General features: G+C 36.9%; 1 protein-coding gene across 1 annotated transcript in view; it reads left to right on the top strand.

The window, feature by feature from the left end:
• The first annotated feature begins 16179 nt into the window (after window positions 1-16179).
• The window catches only part of nectin3a (nectin cell adhesion molecule 3a), a 50296-nt gene continuing 42598 nt past the window's right edge, over window positions 16180-23877 (top strand). Inside the window, exon 1 of the mRNA XM_073818498.1 lies at window positions 16180-16270. Coding sequence (XP_073674599.1) covers window positions 16180-16270 — 91 coding nt within the window. The remainder of the gene's footprint in view (window positions 16271-23877) is intronic.

Here is a 23877-nt window from a genome sequence, read left to right as displayed (position 1 = left end):
GCCCAGGATGATTAAGGCAGTGCCAGATAACAGTGGTGCTAACACAAAAAATATTGACACTTTGGACAAGGTGTACTCACTTTTGGCTGTATGTTGAGTAATTTTCAGGGGACAGTTGCTGAAATGTGAGGGGTGTTTAATGGTATTATTGCCCTGTCCAATGAATTGAGATGTTTAATTCGAGAAGCCCCTGTCTGCAGCCTGCAGATCGAGGCGGGGCTGAATCTGGGGCGGGGCTGCACGTGTCGCCCAGCCCACATGCCTTCTCATTGGTTGTAGGTAAATGAATAATGTCGAGATAACGTTACTCCCACAACTCATCTCATTGGTGGCAAAGTAATGACGTTGAAGACATTATGAAGTTAAGGGAAATGAAATAGCAGATAAAATAGCAAAGGAAGTTACTAAAAATAATCAAATTGATTTTACAGTTATTATTAGAGGAACAAAAATTATTATTAAAAATAAATTAAAGAAACAATGGCAACAACAATGGGAAGAAAATAGGAAAGGACGGTGGTTTCATAGATTCAAAGGAGAGTGGGAGAAATAAGGTGTACAGAGAGGAATAGGCGAGAAGAGACAATAATATCAAGGCTTCGGTTTGGACACACGGGATTAAATGAAACATTACTGAAAATAGGTAAACATGGCACAGGGAAATGTGAATATTGCGGGCATGAAGAAACAGTGGAACACGTCATATTAGAGTGCAGGAAATATGAAACTGAAAGAAGACAATTGACTTTGGAGCGTAATATGGAATTACCCATATAACCAAAAGATGGCAGCACAGGATTATTTATTATGCAGCTGCCTTTTAAACTCCCTAAATTTTTCAAGAGGTCTTGCTTTTCGATTTATTATAAAATTACTAGTATAATAAATTGTAGTACTTGTAGTACTACATTGTAGTACCGTCCTTAAGTAGGCCTATATAGTATAGGAAGTGCAGAAAATCATTAAGCTCACACACAAACAGCCTATAAGGGTAAATTATTTAAATACTAATATATAGTTCACTACAAATACATTAAATAATTATGGTATAATAATTAAATAATGCACTCAATGTGAATCGATAGGAATATTAAATATTTTATAAAATTTAATAACATATTTTAAGTTTTATCTTGAACTCTAAAATTGATCTATTAACCATACTTGTTCCCGCTGTAGTTTTGTTACTCTAAATTTAGTCTGAATCATTTAAGCTCTTTTTTGCCATCAGCTTGTCAGATGTTTGGTCCAGTTATTACTGTCAATCATAGCAATGAATCGCGCATATTTAGCCGAATTACTCTATTTTTTTCTGTCATTCTTGAAACGGTATACATGGACGTTTGTTCCTCTTAGACAAACAACACTTTTCTTCGATTGTGAATGGATTATGTAGAGAAAACGAACAAAGTACGCTCATATTACGGCACAGTACAGTTGACCAGAAATGCCTTAGCTGGCTTGACTAAACAAGGAAGTAATCCGATATGGTAAATTAATAGCGAAATTAGAAGAAATTAAAATATGTTTCAATTTAGTATAGGGTCAACAGATGGTTATAGGGTGTTATTTCAATTTCTTAGAGAAATTAATGTATGAGCACAGAGGACCCAGACTGCTGTTTCGCGTGTCAAAGATCGGGAGTGAGAATCAGAAATAACTGTGAACATTATTATCTTAAATAAATAACAGTGAAATTCATTCATGTGTCGTCATAATTCATTCATGTGTCATAAATGTTTGTATTTATAAACAACTCTGATGTTTATCAACACTTTTCTATTTATTAATTTAATAACATAAGGATAGTGGACACTCTTGCTGATAATTTTCCACATTTATGTATCTTATTAACAATTAAGACAATAATTAAAAAAAGCTGTAAATAAACACCACTGGTTAACATTGCATAACATGCTTGTAAATGTATGTAACCTTGGACCACAAACCAGTCATAAGCGTACGTTTTAATTGAGATTTGTACACATCTGAAAGCTGAATAAATAAGCAAAGGATTCAGCGTTTATATTAAACGTATAATTCATAAGTATTGTTTCCAACTGCATTTGGCGTCAATCCATTTCACTAACCAATGAGATGAGTTGTGGGAGGGATGTTGCGTCGACGTCATTAATTTACCTACTACCAATGAGAAGGCATGTGGGCGGGGAGACACGTGCAGCCCCACCCCAGATTCAGCCCCGCCTCGATCTGAAGGCTGCAGAAAGGTGCACTTGTTCTTTTTAGTGAATTGCATGTGGAAGTTCACAGTTTTGACCAACAGAGGGCAATGTCATGCTTATTATTATCCATGGAAAACAGTGGAAAAACAGCATCGTGATAATAGTCTAATTACAATACAGAAGTCTGTTATTACCTGTAAACAAATAATAGTAATTGGATAGCCAAAATAGATTTCTGTAATCATTCCAAATCACTGACTTTTTTCTTCTTCTGCTGAACACTAAAGTAGATTGTATGCAGAATGGCAGGCCCAGTCACCATACATTTTAATGCATAATTTATCTATTCCGTAATATTTAATATGCATTAATATTGTCTTCCATACAACTGTCATTCTACTTTTGTGTTCCAGAGATGATGACAAAATTATTAGGTGATCAGAGAGTTGAAATTTTTTACACTTAATGTTACGAAATAGATTTAATACATTTAATTTTCTGAAATTATGTTCATTAAGGCTTGATATGGCTTGTATTTATACTGAGAATCCTCCAAGTGAAGGGTTTTCTGTGTATGGACTCATTTGGAGGCCCCCAGTATAAAACTCTTGCTAGATTTTTTTTGTAACACTTTATGGTAACGACAAGAACACACTATCACGATACATTGTATAATGATCAGCAGATCTTTAGTTACAAAGTTTTAAACTAACTACCTAATAGTTTTGAGAAAATTCGATGTTTCCTCTTCGAGCTCCACGCAAATGTTTGTCTGTGTGTGTATCAAGTTCCAAAATTCTTTGCATTTTAGCGACAGAAGAGTTACATTCAAAAGAGGGCCAATAAAAATGATTGATTGGTGTAAATGGCACCACTCAGCTGGGGATTTATCACTCTTGGAAGACATAAATAAAACACAAGGATCATGGAAAGCGTGCCCAGCATGGCTCACTCTTTAATCTGAGTGAACTGGGCGACATCTCCCAGCACCCCATTGAGCCAAGCCATTCCAATATATCTAGTTTTGTAATGTTACAAGTAACATTTTAGAAAATGCATTCCAGCACGACCAAATGAAGTTGAAGAATCTGTAATAGTAGCGTTGACAACTCAAATGCGCAGCCTATAGACGACGGAATATATAGGCTATCGATTAAGGCACTGCGGTCACACCATCTGCGCTTCGTAAAAGTGCGGTCACGCCATCTCCGCCTAAAGTTACGTTGCGCGCCTATATAGATATTTACGGTAACAAACACCTCCGACCTAACGCGGCGCATTTCATGTTACTAAAAAACTGCTTTTAAGAACTGCATACCGTAGTCAGGACCAATGCTATTAACAATCTCTCTATCTCTGTCTCCCCCCCCCCCCCCCCCCAAAAAAAAACTATTAATCTGACATGCGCAAAAAAATCATAAAAATATAAAAATCGAATTCTTTTCTTCAAACTCCAACATATTTTTGTTCTGCATCCTATCACTGTGGTGATTTACATGCTGTTTAACGGTTTCATTATTTTATAATTGAATACCAAAGTTTTTTTTTATTTATACCATTTTTCTCAATATAGACATTTTTTTAAACCATAAAAATATGAAATCAAACTAATACTCCAGCAGATTATTGTTCTGCATGTCCTGTATGTTATATGCTGTATCATTTATTTTAATTACATACCAAAGTCGACATATGCTATTGACATTGCTATATAGACAATTTAAAAATTCATAAAAAAATGAAATCAAATTGTTTTCTGAAAACTCCAACAGATTATTGTTCCTCATCTCCTCAAGTACCACTGTGGTGATTTTCAAGTTGTTTTACTGTATCATTTTTTTATAATTTCATACCAAAGTCGACATATGCTATTGACATTGCTATATAGGCATTTAAAAAAATTCATAAAAAAATGAAATCAAATTGTTTTCTGAAAACTCCAACAGATTATTGTTCTTCATCTCCTCAAGTACCACTGTGGTGATTTTCAAGTTGTTTTACTGTATCATTTTTTAATAATTTCATACCAAAGTCGACATATGCCATTGACATTGCTATATAGGCATTTAAAAAAATTCATAAAAAAAATGAAATCAAATTGTTTTCTGAAAACTCCAACAGATTATTGTTCTACATCTCCTCAAGTACCACTGTGGTGATTTTCAAGTTGTTTTACTGTATCATTTTTTAATAATTGCATACCAAATTCGACATATGCAATTGACATTGCTATATAGGCATTTTAAAAATTCATAAAAAAATGAAATCAAATTGTTTTCTGAAAACTCCAACAGATTATTGTTCTTCATCTCCTCAAGTACCACTGTGGTGATTTCCAAGTTGTTTTACTGTATCATTTTTTAATAATTTCATACGAAAGTCGACATATGCTATTGACATTGCTATATAGGCATTTAAAAAAATTCATAAAAAAATGAAATCAAATTGTTTTCTGAAAACTCCAACAGATTATTGTTCTACATCTCCTCAAGTACCACTGTGGTGATTTTCAAGTTGTTTTACTGTATCATTTTTTAATAATTGCATACCAAATTCGACATATGCAATTGACATTGCTATATAGGCATTTTAAAAATTCATAAAAAAATGAAATCAAATTGTTTTCTGAAAACTCCAACAGATTATTGTTCTTCATCTCCTCAAGTACCACTGTGGTGATTTTCAAGTTGTTTTACTGTATCATTTTTTAATAATTTCATACCAAAGTCGACATATGCTATTGACATTGGTATATAGACATTTTAAAAATTCATAAAAAAATGAAATCAAATTGTTTTCTGAAAACTCCAACAGATTATTGTTCTTCATCTCCTCAAGTACCACTGTGGTGATTTTCAAGTTGTTTTACTGTATCATTTTTTAATAATTTCATACCAAAGTCGACATATGCCATTGACATTGCTATATAGGCATTTAAAAAAATTCATAAAAAAAATGAAATCAAATTGTTTTCTGAAAACTCCAACAGATTATTGTTCTACATCTCCTCAAGTACCACTGTGGTGATTTTCAAGTTGTTTTACTGTATCATTTTTTAATAATTTCATACCAAAGTCGACATATGCTATTGACATTGCTATATAGGCATTTAAAAAAATTCATAAAAAAATGAAATCAAATTGTTTTCTGAAAACTCCAACAGATTATTGTTCTACATCTCCTCAAGTACCACTGTGGTGATTTTCAAGTTGTTTTACTGTATAATTTTTTAATAATTTCATACCAAAGTCGACATATGCTATTGACATTGGTATATAGACATTTTAAAAATTCATAAAAAAATGAAATCAAATTGTTTTCTGAAAACTCCAACAGATTATTGTTCTTCATCTCCTCAAGTACCACTGTGGTGATTTTCAAGTTGTTTTACTGTATCATTTTTTAATAATTTCATACCAAAGTCGACATATGCCATTGACATTGCTATATAGGCATTTAAAAAAATTCATTAAAAAAATGAAATCAAATTGTTTTCTGAAAACTCCAACAGATTATTGTTCTACATCTCCTCAAGTATCACTGTGGTGATTTTCAAGTTGTTTTACTGTATCATTTTTTTATAATTTCATACCAAAGTCAAGACAAATGCTGTTTACATTGCTTTATAGGTATAAACAAAATATAAAAATATGAAATCAAATTGTTTTCTGAAAACTCAACCAGATGTTTGTTCTGCATCTTCTCAAGTATCACTGTGATGATTTTCAAGTTGTTTTACTGTATCATTTTATAATAATTCCATACCAAAGTCAACATATGCAATTGACATTGCTATATAGGCATTTTAAAAATTCATAAAAATATGAAATCAAATTGTTTTCTGAAAACTCCAACAGATTATTGTTCTACATCTCCTCAAGCACCACTGTGGTGATTTTCAAGTTGTTTTACTGTATACTTTTTTAATAAAAAGTCGACATATGCTATTTACATTGCTTTATAGATATACATTTTTTTATAAAAATATGAAATCAAATTGTTTTCTGAAATCTCCAAACGATTATTGTTCTTCATCCCCTCAAGTACCACTGTGGTGATTTTCATGCAGCTTAACATGCAGTTTAATTGTTTTTATAATTGCATACCAAATCTGGACCAATAATATTTCTCTATAAATACATGATTAATAAAAACATAAAAATATGAAATCAAATTATTTTCTGAAAACTCTAAAAACAGATTATTAGTTCCCCTTCAGTCGAATCACTACGACGTTACATTGGGACAGAAGAAAAAGAAGTGTTCCTGCAGGCGCCCGTTTTCACGGCCTCAACAAAGCCTCCAGCGAGCAAGCCCCATTGAGTGCACAGTGGTGCCGCGGTTTCCTGCCTGGGCAGACCGGGACTAAAAGAGCAATTTCTCACGGCTGTGTTAGACGTTCTTTTAAGAAAGGCTTTCCGGCCGTGCGTTTGTGGGTGCGGCAGTTACCTCACCTCTCTGGACGGACATGAACGCTGTCTCACATGTCTAGGTCGTGAACATGCTGGGGCAGCGTTCCCGGATGGTTTGTGGGTTCATTGCGAACACATGACCATGGCTATGCTGAAGTCTCACCGCTCGTTCGTGAGACGGCTCCACTCATCGTCCCGCAGTAGGCGGTTAAACCATCAATGTTTTTCAGCCACCGTGGGAGACACGAGGGAGACTTGCAGATCACTGTGCCAAACGTTCCGCCGGCCCCAAACGCCCTGCGGACTTCCGCACCTCAGCGTGGTCCCGCCGAGATGCCAGAGCAGTACGCTTCCCCGCATGCCGGGCTGAGCGTCTCCTTTGGCACTCCACAGGAGGGGGAGATGTCTGTTGCAGCATCAGAGGGAGAGTCTGAGAGTGAGGATGCCATCCCGGCGGCGCAGCACCCCTCCGAGGTTTCTTCCCAGAGGTGCACGAGGAGCTGGTCAAAATGTGGCGGGCACCTTCTTCATCTTGCCCGCTCCCCAGCTCCTCTCCCCTCGCCACCCTCCGCCCCCAGTTCGACGGTACCCACATTTTCTCAAAAAGAGAAACCAGGGAAGAAGGTAAGCACTGCTTAGTGCAGGTTGACTCTTCTCCAGGACGTACATCCTTCTGGGTTCAGTCTCTTTTCCCTGTCTCCCCCCAGGCTGCCCCACCACGGTCACGACGGTCAATTCCCTTGCTACTGCCACGGTGGTTGATACGGACGGTACGGCATGGCTTGGCTTTGCAATTCAGCTCTCCAGGCGTCCGCCCAGGTTCAGAGGTACCCTTTACATTTTTGTTCCCATTTTGTTACCAGAGGTACCCTTTTCAAGCTTGCCTCTGTCCTGCTTGCGGAGGATACGATCCAGCCTGCCCCTCCAGCCGAGCTGAAGTTAGGGTCTTACTGTCTCTACTTCAACGTGCCCAGAAAGAATGGTGGATAAACACCCATCCTGGATGGAGCTCTGTTTCAGCCCCTTTTCAGGCTATCGGATCAGATGCTCACGATGAAGTGCATACGAGTATGCTTCCGTCTCCAGGGGTGGGTTGAAGAACACTCGCTGTTACGTCTCGATTCCTCCCCGGCTCAGACCCCTTCTGCGGTCTGCCCCCGGGGGTCGAGTGTTTCAGTGAAAAGTGCTTCCATTTGGCCAGTCCCCTTCTCCCCGCATCCTTCTTAAGGCCACGGGAGCTTTCCTGTCCCCTCTTCGGCAGACAGGGATTCGCGTTTACAACCGTCTCGATGACTGGTGCCTTTCAGCTCACTCGCGAGTTCAGTTGTGCGAATTTGGGGACTTGGTGCTTCGGCACCTCTGCCATCTGGTCCTTCAGGCCAACCGAGAGAAGAGCAGACTCCCTCTAGAATAGAGGGGGATGTCTTTTCCCGGGCTGGAGCCAGACTCGGTCAACAGGACAGCCCGCCTTGCCACCAAGAGTGCGCAGTCAGTGCTGTAGTGCCTATGATTATGCAGGCACAACTCATCGGTCCTTTTCAAAATTTTGAGGCTCCTGGGGCACATGACAGCTTCAGCCGTTTTTCCGTTGAGCTCGTTTCATGTGAGACCGCTTCAGCACGATCGAGTCCTGAGATGGACATAGCATCTCGGCTCAATCTGGACTGGAGTTTTCCTGCAGTGTTGCTGACTAGTCAGCCCGTGGCTTTCCACAGGTTGAGATGCTGTGTGCAACGGGCACTTAGAGCTCATCCACCATCTGCTCCTACGGAGTCAAACGTGGCAGACATTGCTACATGCCATTCTCATGATGCCAGGGAAACTTAACCGTACGGCCTGTTGGCTTCCACGGCAGTCCAACCACCCTGCGGAATGGCGACTCCACCCCGTGACGCTATTTCGCCAATGCCCAGCCACATTCGCTCGCCCTTCCCGATTCCTCCCTTTGCCAGTCGCCTCTTCTCAAAGTGGCACTGGCACACAGCTGACCTCCGGGGCTCAAGTACGTCTGTGCAAGTCCAGGGAGGACGAGGTGTAAGTCTTGCTGGTTGCGCCATGGGAGTGGCCCACCCGGACTTAGGTCTCCCTCACGGCAGCCCCTCCCTGTTAGGGCAAGGATTGACACCCGCAGACCTCTCCTTCCTCAGGCCGTGATAGAAACTATCGCTCAGTCCCGAGCCCCGTCTACCAGGCAGGCTTTTGCACTGAGATGGGGTCTGTTTGCTGACTGGTGTTCCTCTTGCGGAGAGGACCCACAGAGATGCACGATTGCAGTAATGCTTTCCTTCCTGCAAGAGAAGTTGGAGGGCAGGCTGTCCCCTTCGACTCTCAAAGTGTACGTTGCTGCTATCGCAGCGTATCATGATGCAGTAGGTGTAACATCGCTTGGTAAGCACCAACTCATCGTGAGGTTCCTGAGAGGTGCGAGGAGGATCAATCCTCCCAGACCGCACCTCGTACCCTCTTGGGATCTCTCCCTCGCCCTCCAAGGCCTGCGGGACGCCCCATTCGAGCCACTGGCGTCAGTTGAGCTAAAATTTCTGTCACTTAAGACAGCACTCCTGACTGCCCTGGCTTCCATCAAGAGGGTAGGGGACCTACAAGCCTTCTCTGTTAGCGAAGCGTGCCTAGAATTCGGGCCAGGCGATTCTCACGTTATCCTGAGACCCGGCTACATGCCCAAGGTTCCCACCACGCCTTTCTGCGATCAGGTGGTGAATCTGCAAGCTCTGACCCTGGAGGAGGTTTGGCTATGTAGTGTCCAGTCTGTGCTTCACGCATATATGAAAGCCGCACTCGGCCCTTCAGACGCACCGAGCAGCTCTTTGTCTGCTTTGGAGGTCAGCAGAAAGGGAATGCGGTCTCCAAACAGAGGTTGGCTCATTGGGTGGTAGATGCCATCTCCCTGTCATACTTGTATCAGGGACTGCCATGCCCCTTAGGTGTTCGTGCCCACTCCACACGGAGTGTTGCCTCATCCTATGCGTTGGCTCATGGCGCCTCGCTAGCAAATATCTGTAGAGCTGCGGGCTGGGCGACACTGAATACCTTCGCTAGGTTTTATAACCTTCGCGTAGAGGCTGTTTCCTCCCGTGTCCTAACATAAGGACTTCAGGTGAGGGGAGGTCGGCTGGTGTCGGCTTGCTGCGCCATTCCCATGAGGATCCGTGTGCTATTTTCCCATTAACCCTGGGTCCTCCATGCCCCGCAGTCAGGGCTAGTTGCGGAGTAGTTCCTGACTGTGCTCCTGCCGGGTCTCCTTCGCCCCGCTGGTTGTGGCAATATATGTTTCAGTATTTTCCGGTGGTCAACCAGAAGGCCTCTGTTTCCCTCGTATGTCCCTAAGAACTTATGGATATATTGAATTATTTTTATTTCCACATGGAAAGATCTCATGTGCTCCGCCCCCCAACCATGCTTCCGTACAACTGGCCTCCTCACTTGCCTTCACAATAAGACCATTGGACAGTTGCAGCTCATACAGAACGCTGCTGCCAGGATTCTGACTAGAACCAGAAAATCAGAGCATATTACACCAGTTCTCAGGTCCTTACACTGGCTACCAGTTATGTTTAAGATAGATTTTAAAGTACTTTTACTTGTTTATAAAGCACTACAGGACCTACATACATTGCAGATATGCTCACTGAATATAAACCTAACAGACAACTCAGATCACTAGGATCGAGTCAGTTAGTAATATCAAGGGTTCACAAAAAACAAGGGGAATCCGCTTTTTGCTATTATGCCGCCCGCAGTTGGAACCAGCTTCCAGAAGAGATCAGATGTGCTAATACATTAGCCACATTTAAATCCAGACTCAAAACTCATCTGTTCAGTTGTGCATTTATTGAATGAGCACTGTGCTACGTCCGAACAGACTGCATTATTTTATGTATACTGTGCTAATTAATTTTAAAATACATTTCATCTTAAATGATCTTAAATGTTCTTAAATTCTCTGTTTTTATTGTTGTGATTATTATTTTAAATTTTTATGATTTTTATGCTATTATGATTTTAATTCCTTTTATGTTCAGCACTTTGCATTGCAATTGTGTATGAAATGTGATATATAAATAAACTTGCCTTGCCTTGCCTCGCCTTGCCTTGCCTTGTTCCCAATGTAACGTGGAAGTGATTCGACTGAAGGGGAACGTTTAGGTTATGTAGGTAACCCTCGTTCCGTGAAGGAGGGAACGGAGACGTTAGATTCCCCTGCCACGACCTTGCCGTCGCGATGACCGCGATGATTTTTTATATCTATAAAGCAATGTAAATAGCATATGTCTTGAATTTGGTATGAAATTATTAAAAGTTTTACAGTAAAACAACTTGAAAATCACCACAGTCGTACTTGAGGAGATGAAGAACAATAACATGTTGGAGTTTTCAGAAAACAATTTGATATCATATATATATATATTTTGACTTTGGTATGAAATTATTAAAAGTTTTACAGTAAAACAACTTGAAAATCACCACAGTGGTGCTTGAGGAGATGTAGAACAATAATCTGTTGGAGTTTTCAGAAAACAATTTGATTTCATATTTTTATGAATTTTTAAATTGTCTTTATAGCAATGTCAATTGCATACGTCGACTTTGGTATGCAATTATTAAAAAATTATACAGTAAAACAACTTGAAAATCACCACAGTGGTACTTGAGGAGATGAAGAACAATAATCTGTTGGAGTTTTCAGAAAACAATTTGATTTCATATTTTTATGAATTTTTTTAAATGCCTATATAGCAATGTCAATAGCATATGTCGACTTTGGTATGAAATTATTAAAAAATGATACAGTAAAACAACTTGAAAATCACCACAGTGGTACTTGAGGAGATGAAGAACAATAATCTGTTGGAGTTTTCAGAAAACAATTTGATTTCATTTTTTTATGAATTTTTAAAATGTCTATATACCAATGTCAATTGCATATGTCGACTTTGGTATGAAATTATTAAAAAATGATACAGTAAAACAACTTGAAAATCACCACAGTGGTACTTGAGGAGATGTAGAACAATAATCTGTTGGAGTTTTCAGAAAACAATTTGATTTCATTTTTTTATGAATTTTTTTAAATGCCTATATAGCAATGTCAATAGCATATGTCGACTTTGGTATAAAATTATTAAAAAATGATACAGTAAAACAACTTGAAAATCACCACAGTGGTACTTGAGGAGATGAAGAACAATAATCTGTTGGAGTTTTCAGAAAACAATTTGATTTCATTTTTTTATGAATTTTTAAAATGTCTATATACCAATGTCAATTGCATATGTCGACTTTGGTATGAAATTATTAAAAAATGATACAGTAAAACAACTTGAAAATCACCACAGTGGTACTTGAGGAGATGTAGAACAATAATCTGTTGGAGTTTTCAGAAAACAATTTGATTTCATTTTTTTATGAATTTTTTTAAATGCCTATATAGCAATGTCAATAGCATATGTCGACTTTGGTATGAAATTATTAAAAAATGATACAGTAAAACAACTTGAAAATCACCACAGTGGTACTTGAGGAGATGAAGAACAATAATCTGTTGGAGTTTTCAGAAAACAATTTGATTTCATTTTTTTATGAATTTTTAAAATGTCTATATACCAATGTCAATTGCATATGTCGACTTTGGTATGAAATTATTAAAAAATGATACAGTAAAACAACTTGAAAATCACCACAGTGGTACTTGAGGAGATGTAGAACAATAATCTGTTGGAGTTTTCAGAAAACAATTTGATTTCATTTTTTTATGAATTTTTTTAAATGCCTATATAGCAATGTCAATAGCATATGTCGACTTTGGTATGAAATTATTAAAAAATGATACAGTAAAACAACTTGAAAATCACCACAGTGGTACTTGAGGAGATGAAGAACAATAATCTGTTGGAGTTTTCAGAAAACAATTTGATTTCATTTTTTTATGAATTTTTAAAATGCCTATATAGCAATGTCAATTGCATATGTCGAATTTGGTATGCAATTATTAAAAAATAATACAGTAAAGCAACTTGAAAATCACCACAGTGGTACTTGAGGAGATGTAGAACAATAATCTGTTGGAGTTTTCAGAAAACAATTTGATTTCATTTTTTTATGAATTTTTTTAAATGCCTATATAGCAATGTCAATAGCATATGTCGACTTTGGTATGAAATTATAAAAAAATGATACAGTAAAACAACTTGAAAATCACCACAGTGGTACTTGAGGAGATGAGGAACAATAATCTGTTGGAGTTTTCAGAAAACAATTTGATTTCATTTTTTTATGAATTTTTAAATTGTCTATATACCAATGTCAATAGCATATGTCGACTTTGGTATGAAATTATAAAAAAATGATACAGTAAAACAACTTGAAAATCACCACAGTGGTACTTGAGGAGATGTAGAACAATAATCTGTTGGAGTTTTCAGAAAACAATTTGATTTCATTTTTTTATGAATTTTTAAAATGTCTATATACCAATGTCAATTGCATATGTCGACTTTGGTATGAAATTATTAAAAAATGATACAGTAAAACAACTTGAAAATCACCACAGTGGTACTTGAGGAGATGTAGAACAATAATCTGTTGGAGTTTTCAGAAAACAATTTGATTTCATTTTTTTATGAATTTTTAAAATGTCTATATACCAATGTCAATTGCATATGTCGACTTTGGTATGAAATTATTAAAAAATGATACAGTAAAACAACTTGAAAATCACCACAGTGGTACTTGAGGAGATGTAGAACAATAATCTGTTGGAGTTTTCAGAAAACAATTTGATTTCATTTTTTTATGAATTTTTAAAATGTCTATATACCAATGTCAATTGCATATGTCGACTTTGGTATGAAATTATTAAAAAATGATACAGTAAAACAACTTGAAAATCACCACAGTGGTACTTGAGGAGATGTAGAACAATAATCTGTTGGAGTTTTCAGAAAACAATTTGATTTCATTTTTTTATGAATTTTTAAAATGTCTATATACCAATGTCAATTGCATATGTCGACTTTGGTATGAAATTATTAAAAAATGATACAGTAAAACAACTTGAAAATCACCACAGTGGTACTTGAGGAGATGTAGAACAATAATCTGTTGGAGTTTTCAGAAAACAATTTGATTTCATTTTTTTATGAATTTTTAAATTGTCTATATACCAATGTCAATAGCATATGTCGACTTTGGTATGAAATTATAAAAAAATGATACAGTAAAACAACTTGAAAATCACCACAGTGGTACTTGAGGAGATGAAGAACAATAATCTGTTGGAGTTTTCAGAAAACAATTTGATTTCATTTTTTTATGAATTTTTTTAAATGCCTATATAACAATGTCAATGGCATATGTCGACTTTGGTATGAAATTATTAAAAAATGATACAGTAAAACAACTTGAAAATCACCACAGTGGTACTTGAGGAGATGTAGAACAATAATCTGTTGGAGTTTTCAGAAAACAATTTGATTTCATTTTTTTATGAATTTTTTTAAATGCCTATATAGCAATGTCAATAGCATATGTCGACTTTGGTATGAAATTATTAAAAAATGATACAGTAAAACAACTTGAAAATCACCACAGTGGTACTTGAGGAGATGAAGAACAATAATCTGTTGGAGTTTTCAGAAAACAATTTGATTTCATTTTTTTATGAATTTTTAAAATGCCTATATAACAATGTCAATGGCATATGTCGAATTTGGTATGAAATTATTAAAAAATGATACAGTAAAACAACTTGAAAATCACCACAGTGGTACTTGAGGAGATGTAGAACAATAATCTGTTGGAGTTTTCAGAAAACAATTTGATTTCATTTTTTAATGAATTTTTAAAATGTCTATATACCAATGTCAATTGCATATGTCGACTTTGGTATGAAATTATTAAAAAATGATACAGTAAAACAACTTGAAAATCACCACAGTGGTACTTGAGGAGATGTAGAACAATAATCTGTTGGAGTTTTCAGAAAACAATTTGATTTCATTTTTTTATGAATTTTTTTAAATGCCTATATAGCAATGTCAATAGCATATGTCGACTTTGGTATGAAATTATTAAAAAATGATACAGTAAAACAACTTGAAAATCACCACAGTGGTACTTGAGGAGATGAAGAACAATAATCTGTTGGAGTTTTCAGAAAACAATTTGATTTCATTTTTTTATGAATTTTTAAAATGCCTATATAACAATGTCAATGGCATATGTCGAATTTGGTATGAAATTATTAAAAAATGATACAGTAAAACAACTTGAAAATCACCACAGTGGTACTTGAGGAGATGTAGAACAATAATCTGTTGGAGTTTTCAGAAAACAATTTGATTTCATTTTTTAATGAATTTTTAAAATGTCTATATACCAATGTCAATTGCATATGTCGACTTTGGTATGAAATTATTAAAAAATGATACAGTAAAACAACTTGAAAATCACCACAGTGGTACTTGAGGAGATGTAGAACAATAATCTGTTGGAGTTTTCAGAAAACAATTTGATTTCATTTTTTTATGAATTTTTTTAAATGCCTATATAGCAATGTCAATAGCATATGTCGACTTTGGTATGAAATTATTAAAAAATGATACAGTAAAACAACTTGAAAATCACCACAGTGGTACTTGAGGAGATGAAGAACAATAATCTGTTGGAGTTTTCAGAAAACAATTTGATTTCATTTTTTTATGAATTTTTAAAATGCCTATATAGCAATGTCAATAGCATATGTCGACTTTGGTATGTAATTAAAATAAATGATACAGCATATAACATACAGGACATGCAGAACAATAATCTGCTGGAGTATTAGTTTGATTTCATATTTTTATGATTTAAAAAAATGTCTATATTGAGAAAAATGGTATAAATAAAAAAAAACTTTGGTATTCAATTATAAAATAATGAAACCGTTAAACAGCATGTAAATCACCACAGTGATAGGATGCAGAACAAAAATCTGTTGGAGTTTGAAGAAAATAATTCGATTTTTATATTTTTATGATTTTTTTGCGCATGTCAGATTAATAGTTTTTTTTTTGGGGGGGGGGGGGGAGACAGAGATAGAGAGATTGTTAATAGCATTGGTCCTGACTACGGTATGCAGTTCTTAAAAGCAGTTTAGTAACATGAAATGCGCCGCGTTAGGTCGGAGGTGTTTGTTACCGTAAATATCTATATAGGCGCGCAACGTAACGTAACTTTAGGCGGAGATGGCGTGACCGCACTTTTACGAAGCGCAGATGGTGTGACCGCAGTGATTAAGGCGCTTCAAAAAACCTTAAAGATATCCCGGGACACCCTTTCGCTTTTTGACTTGTGCAGTCGTATTTTCTCCATTCATTTAGCTGCTGCTATTATAATTCCATCAATCATTTGTGTCTGAAAGAGAGTAAATGCTAACTGCATCGCAATGCTCCGCATTGTTGACGGGTTTATTTTTAGTCGGAAACCGCTGCTGGACTGAAGGTACCGCCCACGCGTGGTTCGGCTGCTGTGGATCAGACAACCGAGTTGATTCAACAAGGAGGAACTCACTACTGCAGTCTGAAACCATGGCAGAGGAAGTAAGACACATCTTTGGGAATAGCACGTTTTTCCATGGACTTCTACCTCTCATGGGGCTTCTGTTCAGCGTCTGCACTGGTGGGTACCCTATCTTTTTCAGTATGATAACATGTCATCCTGAATTAGGCTTAGCCTTCCTTAAAGTTAACATGCAAGTTTGCGGTGAAGTTTACCTAGCGAGCTGGGATGGGGTGCCTGCGATAGCATGCCTAGTGTATATGCTCCGTTTACTGTAAGAGTTAAAATTAACTGTTTTTAAAATTACAATAATAAACTCTATTATTGGGCACTTTAAGTTAAAAAAAATCGTGTCTATTATACTTCATAACATATACTTAAATGAAAATGAATGCAAAAAAAATCTAAATATTTATTTGTGCGAGTTTGATATGATCTAACTTTTTTTTTTTTTTTTTTTTTGGGGGGGGGGGGGGGAGATGACCAGATACCATTATTAGACTTTTAATTAGTAGCACCATGGCTTTTTATTACTTTAAAGATGCATTCAGATATTATTGTCAATTTATATAAAGTGTCAGTGTCATATTAATATCAAAATATGTGAAGTGCATCCCGGCCAATAGGTGTCAATATGAAGTTTAAAAGCACTGGTAGCTGATTATTGATATCTAAACATTAACAAAAACTTACTGGGTGCATCCCAGTGGACGTACTTATGCACTATTCTATAACAGTGTGAGTAGTGTGTTCACTTCCAAAAAGTTTCATATCAAAATTCCCAGATGATGCACTTAATTAACTAAAAAATGAAGTAATGAAGTGTGAAATGTTGCACACTTATTGTACTCGACAGTTACAGCTTTACATAATGAAAAGGGCTATTATACTTTGAGACATCCCAGCTGACAGGGAAAGTTTTCACAACTTTAACTGACCTTTTTTAAAATTTATATACAGTCGTGGCCAAAAGTTTTGAGAATTACATAAATATTGGGAATTGGAAAAGTTGCTGCTTAAGTTTTTATAATAGCAATTTGCATATACTCCAGAATGTTATGAAGAGTGATCAGATGAATTGCATAGTCCTTCTTTGCCATGAAAATTAACTTAATCCCAAAAAAAACTTTCCACTGCATTTCATTGCTGTCATTAAAGGACCTGCTGAGATCATTTCAGTAATCGTCTTTGTTAACTCAGGTGAAAATGTTGACGAGCACAAGGCTGGAGATCATAATGTCAGGCTGATTGGGTTACAATGGCAGACTTGACATGTTAAAAGGAGGGTGATGCTTGAAATCATTGTTCTTCCATTGTTAACCATGGTGACCTGCAAAGAAACACGTGCAGCCATCATTGCGTTGCGTAAAAATGGCTTCACAGGCAAGGATATTGTGGCTACTAAGATTGCACCTAAATCAACAATTTATAGGATCATCAAGAACTTCAAGGAAAGTTAGGAAGTTAAGAAGGCTTCAGGGCGTCCAAGAAAGTTCAGCAAGCGCCAGGATCGTCTCCTAAAGAGCTCCTAAATTCAGCTGCGGGATCGGAGTGCCACCAGTGCAGAGCTTGCTCAGGAATGGCAGCAGGCAGGTGTGAGCGCATCTGCACGCACAGTGAGGCCAAGACTTTTGGAAAATGGCCTGGTGTCAAGAAGGGCAGCAAAGAAGCCACTTCTCTCCAAAAAAAAACATCAGGGACAGATTGATCTTCTGCAAAAAATATGGTGAATGGACTGCTGAGGACTGAGGCAAAGTCATATTCTCAGATGAAGCCTCTTTCCGATTGTTTGGGGCATCTGGAAAAAAGCTTGTCCGGAGAAGAAAAGGTGAGCGCTACCATCAGTCCTGTGTCATGCCAACAGTAAAGCATCCTGAGACCATTCATGTGTGGGGTTGCTTCTCATCCAAGGGAGTGGGCTCACTCACAATTTTGCCCAAAAACACAGCCATGAATAAAGAATGGTACCAAAACAACCCTCCAACAGCAACTTCTTCCAACAATCCAACAACAGTTTGGTGAAGAACAATGCATTTTCCAGCACGATGGAGCACTGTGCCATGAGGCAAAAGTGATAACTAAGTGGCTCGGGGACCAAAACGTTGAAATTTTGGGTCCATGGCCTGGAATCTCCCCAGATCTTAATCCCATTGAGAACTTGTGGTCAATCCTCAAGAGGCGGGTGGACAAACAAAAACCCACTAATTCTGACAAACTCCAAGAAGTGATTATGAAAGAATGGGTTGCTATCAGTCAGGATTTGGCCCAGAAGTTGATTGAGAGCATGCCCAGTCGAATTGCAGAGGTCCTGAAAAAAAGGGCCAACACTGCAAATACTGACTCTTTGCATAAAAGTCATGTAATTGTCAATAAAAGACTTTGAAACTTATGAAGTGCTTGTAATTATATTTCAGTACATCACAGAAACAACTGAAACAAAGATCTGAAAGCAGTTTAGCAGCAAACTTTGTGAAAACTAATATTTGTGTCATTCTCAAAACTTTTGCCCACGACTGTACATGTTAGGACAAAACATTCTTAAAGTAATGTTTATGGGACATATATGTAACCCTGGGCCACAAAACCAGTCATAAGAGTAAATTTTTTTAAATTGAGTTAAGTTTTATACATCATAAATAAGCTTTCCATTGATGTATGGTTTGTTAGGATAGGACAATATTTGAACATCTGCAATCTGAGGGTGCAAAAAAATCAAAATATTGAGAAAATCGCCTTTAAAGTTGTCCAAATGAAGTTCTTAGTAATGCATATTACTAATCAAAAATTAAGTTTCGATATATTAACGGGAGGAGATTTACAAAATATTTTCATGGAACATGATCTTTATTTAATATCCTAATGATTTTTGGCATAAAAAAAAAATCGATAATTTTGATCCATACAGTGTATTGTTGGCTATTGCTACAAATATACCCGTGCGACTTATGACTGGTTTTGTATTCAAGTTTTAAGAGAAAACGTTCTGAGATCAACATTCTCTGAATGTCTTTTTACACTTGATGAACGTTCTCATAATGTTGAGAGAAAACGTTCTGAGAACAACATTCTTGGAAAATCCTTATGATGTTATTTGTACGTGATGAATGTTCTAAGAACTGTTTTTTTGGAAACTTTAATGTTCTAATCAAGACAAGAAAGTTCAGTGTTTCAGAAACATTCCAAAACAATGTTCCCACAATGTTTTTATAACCTAAATTTGTTACCTGAGACTTCTATGTTCAGTGATGATTCCATGTAAGAAACACCCGGACTGATGAACCAGAATGGAATGGTTGTAAAAAGTGTTTGTGTAAATGTATCTGGTGTAGAACAAGTGAAAGGGTGGGTGTGTGTAAGCAAGGGGGTTAAGGGCGTACTTTAGTGCCTGAGAGGAAAAGGACTGAAGCCGCAGAGTCTGGAAGTATTGACCTGTTATTGGGCACTCTGCCAGTGGCACCTTCCACTTTTGTTGCCTTAAATATTAGGTTAAAATAGGAGAAACTCTCCGCCTGCCCTTTAAAAAAACACTGCAAGAGGAAGTGGTATGTTAAACAGAATGACTATAATCATATAGTTTGTGGCCCAATGGGAAGGGTGGAAAAATGGATGCAGCAAGCAACTCTGCAAGCATAAATAAAGCATTTGCAAAATGGCAGGGTTAGGTCATGGGTCATGATAGTACGCTTTCACAGACTAGCTGCTAATGTTGGCTTTCTACAGGTCAGACAGGAGAAATGCTGACTTAAGTAATAAGAAACACAAATGGATGTGGAATGAAGTTACAAGAGTATGGCAGACTATGTCACTTTAATAATTAAAGGGATAGTTCACCCAGAATTGAAAATTCTGTCATTGATTACTCACCCTCATGTCGTTCCAAACCCGTAAGACTTTTGTTCATCTTCGGAGCACAAGATATTATTTTTGATGAAATCCAAGAGCTTTCTGAACCTGCATAGACAGCAACACAACTGACACATTCAAAGCCCAGAAACTAGTAAGAACATGGTTAAAATAGTCCGTAATGTTATGCACAGGGTTCGTACAAGGCGTGTAAAGTGCTTGAAGTACTTGACTTTTTGAAATTTAAGGCCTGGAAAACCCTTGAAAATAGCAATATTCCCAAAGAGGTACTTGAAAAGTGCTTGAATTATTGAAAGACAATGTATCTATGAAATAAGTGTTTCATTTTGTCAATAAGCACATATATTTTCACACAAAATTCACGCAATTCAAAAAACATCATACCTTTTTTCACTTATTTTACTTAATGTCAGAAAATAATCAAGCTAAGCAAGTACTGCCAGTGTCGTAAACATGTACACATGGCTGAAGATGCTAAAAGAGGAACAGATGAATCAAATCACTTGAGTCATTTGTGCTTCAACCGCTCCGATGGATTCAAACTCGTGACTTCGATCATTCATTTCAAGCGATTCACTAGCAAAAAACAGATCAAATTAAAAGAGACATTTTCAAATTTTGACATTGCTTGTACCGCATGTAGTTATGGGTTAAACAGAGCTTTTCGAAACTCTGAATCAGTTAAACTACTGCGTCGCAAAATAATTCACTATTTCGAAGCGCTCCAATCGGATCGCGTATAGTGAATTTTTGAATTTCATTTGATTCAGGACAGGACTTCGGAGCACATATTGAATGTTTCAAATCAAATGATTCGCCATACGTGATTTGAAGTTTGATTTTTATATAGGAACTTCGGAGCGTGAATTGCAAATCATTTGATTCAGATCGGGACTTCTGTGTGGGTTCACAAATCATTTGTTTCAGAGAAAGATTTCGGAGCGATTCTGTGATTTTTTTTTTTTTCTTAAACAGTAGAAAACATCACACCATTAATGCAGTACAGTTATAAAAACAAACAAACAAACAAAAAAACAACCAAACAAAAAGACAGAATAAAGAAAGTATAGGCCTATACAAATACAAATCCCTTAAGAAAGTAAACAGTGGTTTTACTATAGTAAAAGGGTAGTATACTTTGTAATACTTTAGTAGTAATACTTCACATGTGCTTCACTTTATTTTTTGCCATTTTGTTTTATTAGTATATTTTTATTTATCTGTTTCTCTATTTTTAGAATTTGAAATGGAAGACATTGTTTAATAAGAGAGATCTTTGATTGAAGTAAATGTAGTGCTTGAGAAAACCTTTGAAGTCCTGGAATTTTGCATTATCTGGACAAACCCTGTGTGAAGGTAAGAACATACTTTTTGTGTGCTAAGAAAACAAAAATAGTGATTTTATTCAACAATTTCTTGGTACTCTCATGAACATGCGTCGAAGACTGACACGAAAGAGAAGAAATTGTGAAGTAAAGTTGTTATTTTTGTTTTGTTTGCACACAAAAAGCATTCTTATAGCTTTATAAAATTACGTTTGAACCATGTCACATGGACTACTTTAACAATGTCCTTACTACATTTCTGGGCCTTGAAAGTGTCATCAAGTGTGCATTTTCTTGAATTTCATCAAAAATATCTTAATTTGTGTTCTGAAGATGAACGAAGGTCTTACGGATTTAGAACAACATGAGGGTGACAGAAGTTTCTATCCTTTTAAGAGGTTTTTTGATTGTTAACATGTGTATATATATCATACATTATACTACAGGTCCGTTGAATGCTTGAATCTGATTGGCTGACGAACGTTCTAATGTTGTGCATTATTTTCAGGGAAAACATAGTTCCAGGCAGCACTTAACCGCATTACATGTCTATATTATTCCGCCACACGATTTCAGTTATTTCAAAGGTCTTACAGCCTAAAACAGCTAAATAACCAAAACCCACAACAGCACTGGCCAAACAAATAAATACAGTAAACAATAGGATAAAAATGACAGATTATTTCCATGTTTTCCCACAAAATTACGTTTTATGTACAGAAAGCGCATACTCAATTTCTCCCACTCTCTCTTCCTCACAGACACACACACATACAGTTAGCACACACGTTAGTATACTCGCTAATGTTGTTAGCGCTGATCTGACTATTAACTTGAAAACTACATGACAATTTTGAAGAAAATTAACTTAAAGTTTCACTATTAGTAGAGGCAATGCTGCCGATCACTTTTGAGAGATGCACAGACTCAGAAAGGTAATTCACAAGCTTTATATCTCTCTCCCTCTCTCTTGCCGTCTGTCTGCCGGTCTGTCTAAACTTCAATATTAACTGCATTAGTTTGCTATAAAAACGCTCAAATGTCGTTGCTAGGTCTAAAATGACGTTTCGGAATTAGCAACAAAGGCTTAGGATGAGGTTCGTAAGAAATTAATCCTACTCACAATAACGTTTTAAGGACAAAAACTGGACGATTGTCTTGAAATATATCATCTGATCGATGTCTTGAGGTGTGGTAACCGCAGTATAAGCGGAATAATTGACATCGGCTCGTTGAATTCAGTGAAAAATTGCATTATTTCCTAAGAATTCAACAGCCCGTCGTCAATTATTCCTTACGTGGATTATATGTAATTAAATAATTATATAATTGTTTATATTAAATATATATAATTTTTCATCATTAAATTGTATTAATCATATATCTGCAATATAGCATTTTGGTCTGGGGAGATAAATAATTGTAGCCAATAACCTTTCATGCATGCATCATAAATCCAACGTGTATGTAATTTGAAGAGAGAATGAGATTTGAGGCTTTGTAAAATCAGCAGTTTGTTTTTTCTGCAGTGTGCAGATTGATTCCATAGGGTCATTTCAAGTATACATTCAGTTGACAGGCCATTCACTGCGCTCGCTATCGGCAAATGACATGCAGACTAATCCAGGGTCACCTAAGGACAGGGTGTCTGTGATACCCTCGCTGCTGTAGATTGAGAGAGATCTATGTTATGGAAATACAGTAAGCGAGTGTCACCCTGACCGGACAAATTAGACCAAGGTGAATGCAATGCAGCCTCAGCTCCTCCATCATGCAGGTAATGCGCCACACAAATATAGGTTAGCCTGTGTTATTTCATTGCTGCGTGCTGAACGGATCAGCCAGACTGTGATTTAGGCTAATTGTTTTTTGTTGGCTTGCTTCTCGAAAAGATACTTAAGTTTAGCCGCTTTGTATAGAGCATAGAAGAAACCAATGCATGTCAATAGTGATCCAGAATGCATGCATACTTTCAAACAGTCTTTATTATGTGTGCTGCATCATCCAGCAAGTCTTTGTACTTCATTTTAATCTCACTTAGCCTATAACTGCAGGCTGGAATCTGACAATCATATTAAAAGATTCTTTTGAAGGAGCTCCATCAGGAAATGACTATTAGAGCCTATTGTGAGCTGAGGCAGCACGGAGCGCGAGCCATGACCGCAGTGAAGCATTTTGCTGTGAATGTCTTCCATCCTGGAAGATGTGATAATCAGAGGCTCTGTAACTGGGCTGCTCTCCATTAAACAATGTAATGCAGTAACCTTCAGCCCTGGGAAAGTGCTGTTCCTTGTTATGAGTGTATTTATTTTGTTGAAAAGAGCAGGGTGGTCACCGGCATATGCTGGTGTTTTGGATGATGCTTTATTAGAGTTCTTAACTAACTGGCTTCATTAAAACACCATGTTAGTAAAATCAGAGTTGGTCTGTATTACTTACTATTGGAGAAAGCGTAACAGTCAACTTGGATCACGTGTGCCTTGGTATCCAATCACATTACAGCCTTGACATCATTGAATTTCCATCAGAGGTGTGCAA

This window comes from Garra rufa, chromosome 14 (genome assembly GCF_049309525.1).
Source record: "Garra rufa chromosome 14, GarRuf1.0, whole genome shotgun sequence".
Taxonomy (NCBI): Eukaryota; Metazoa; Chordata; class Actinopteri; order Cypriniformes; family Cyprinidae; genus Garra; species Garra rufa.
Note: the sequence above shows the minus strand (reverse complement) of the source record. Positions and strands in the feature narration are given on the sequence as shown.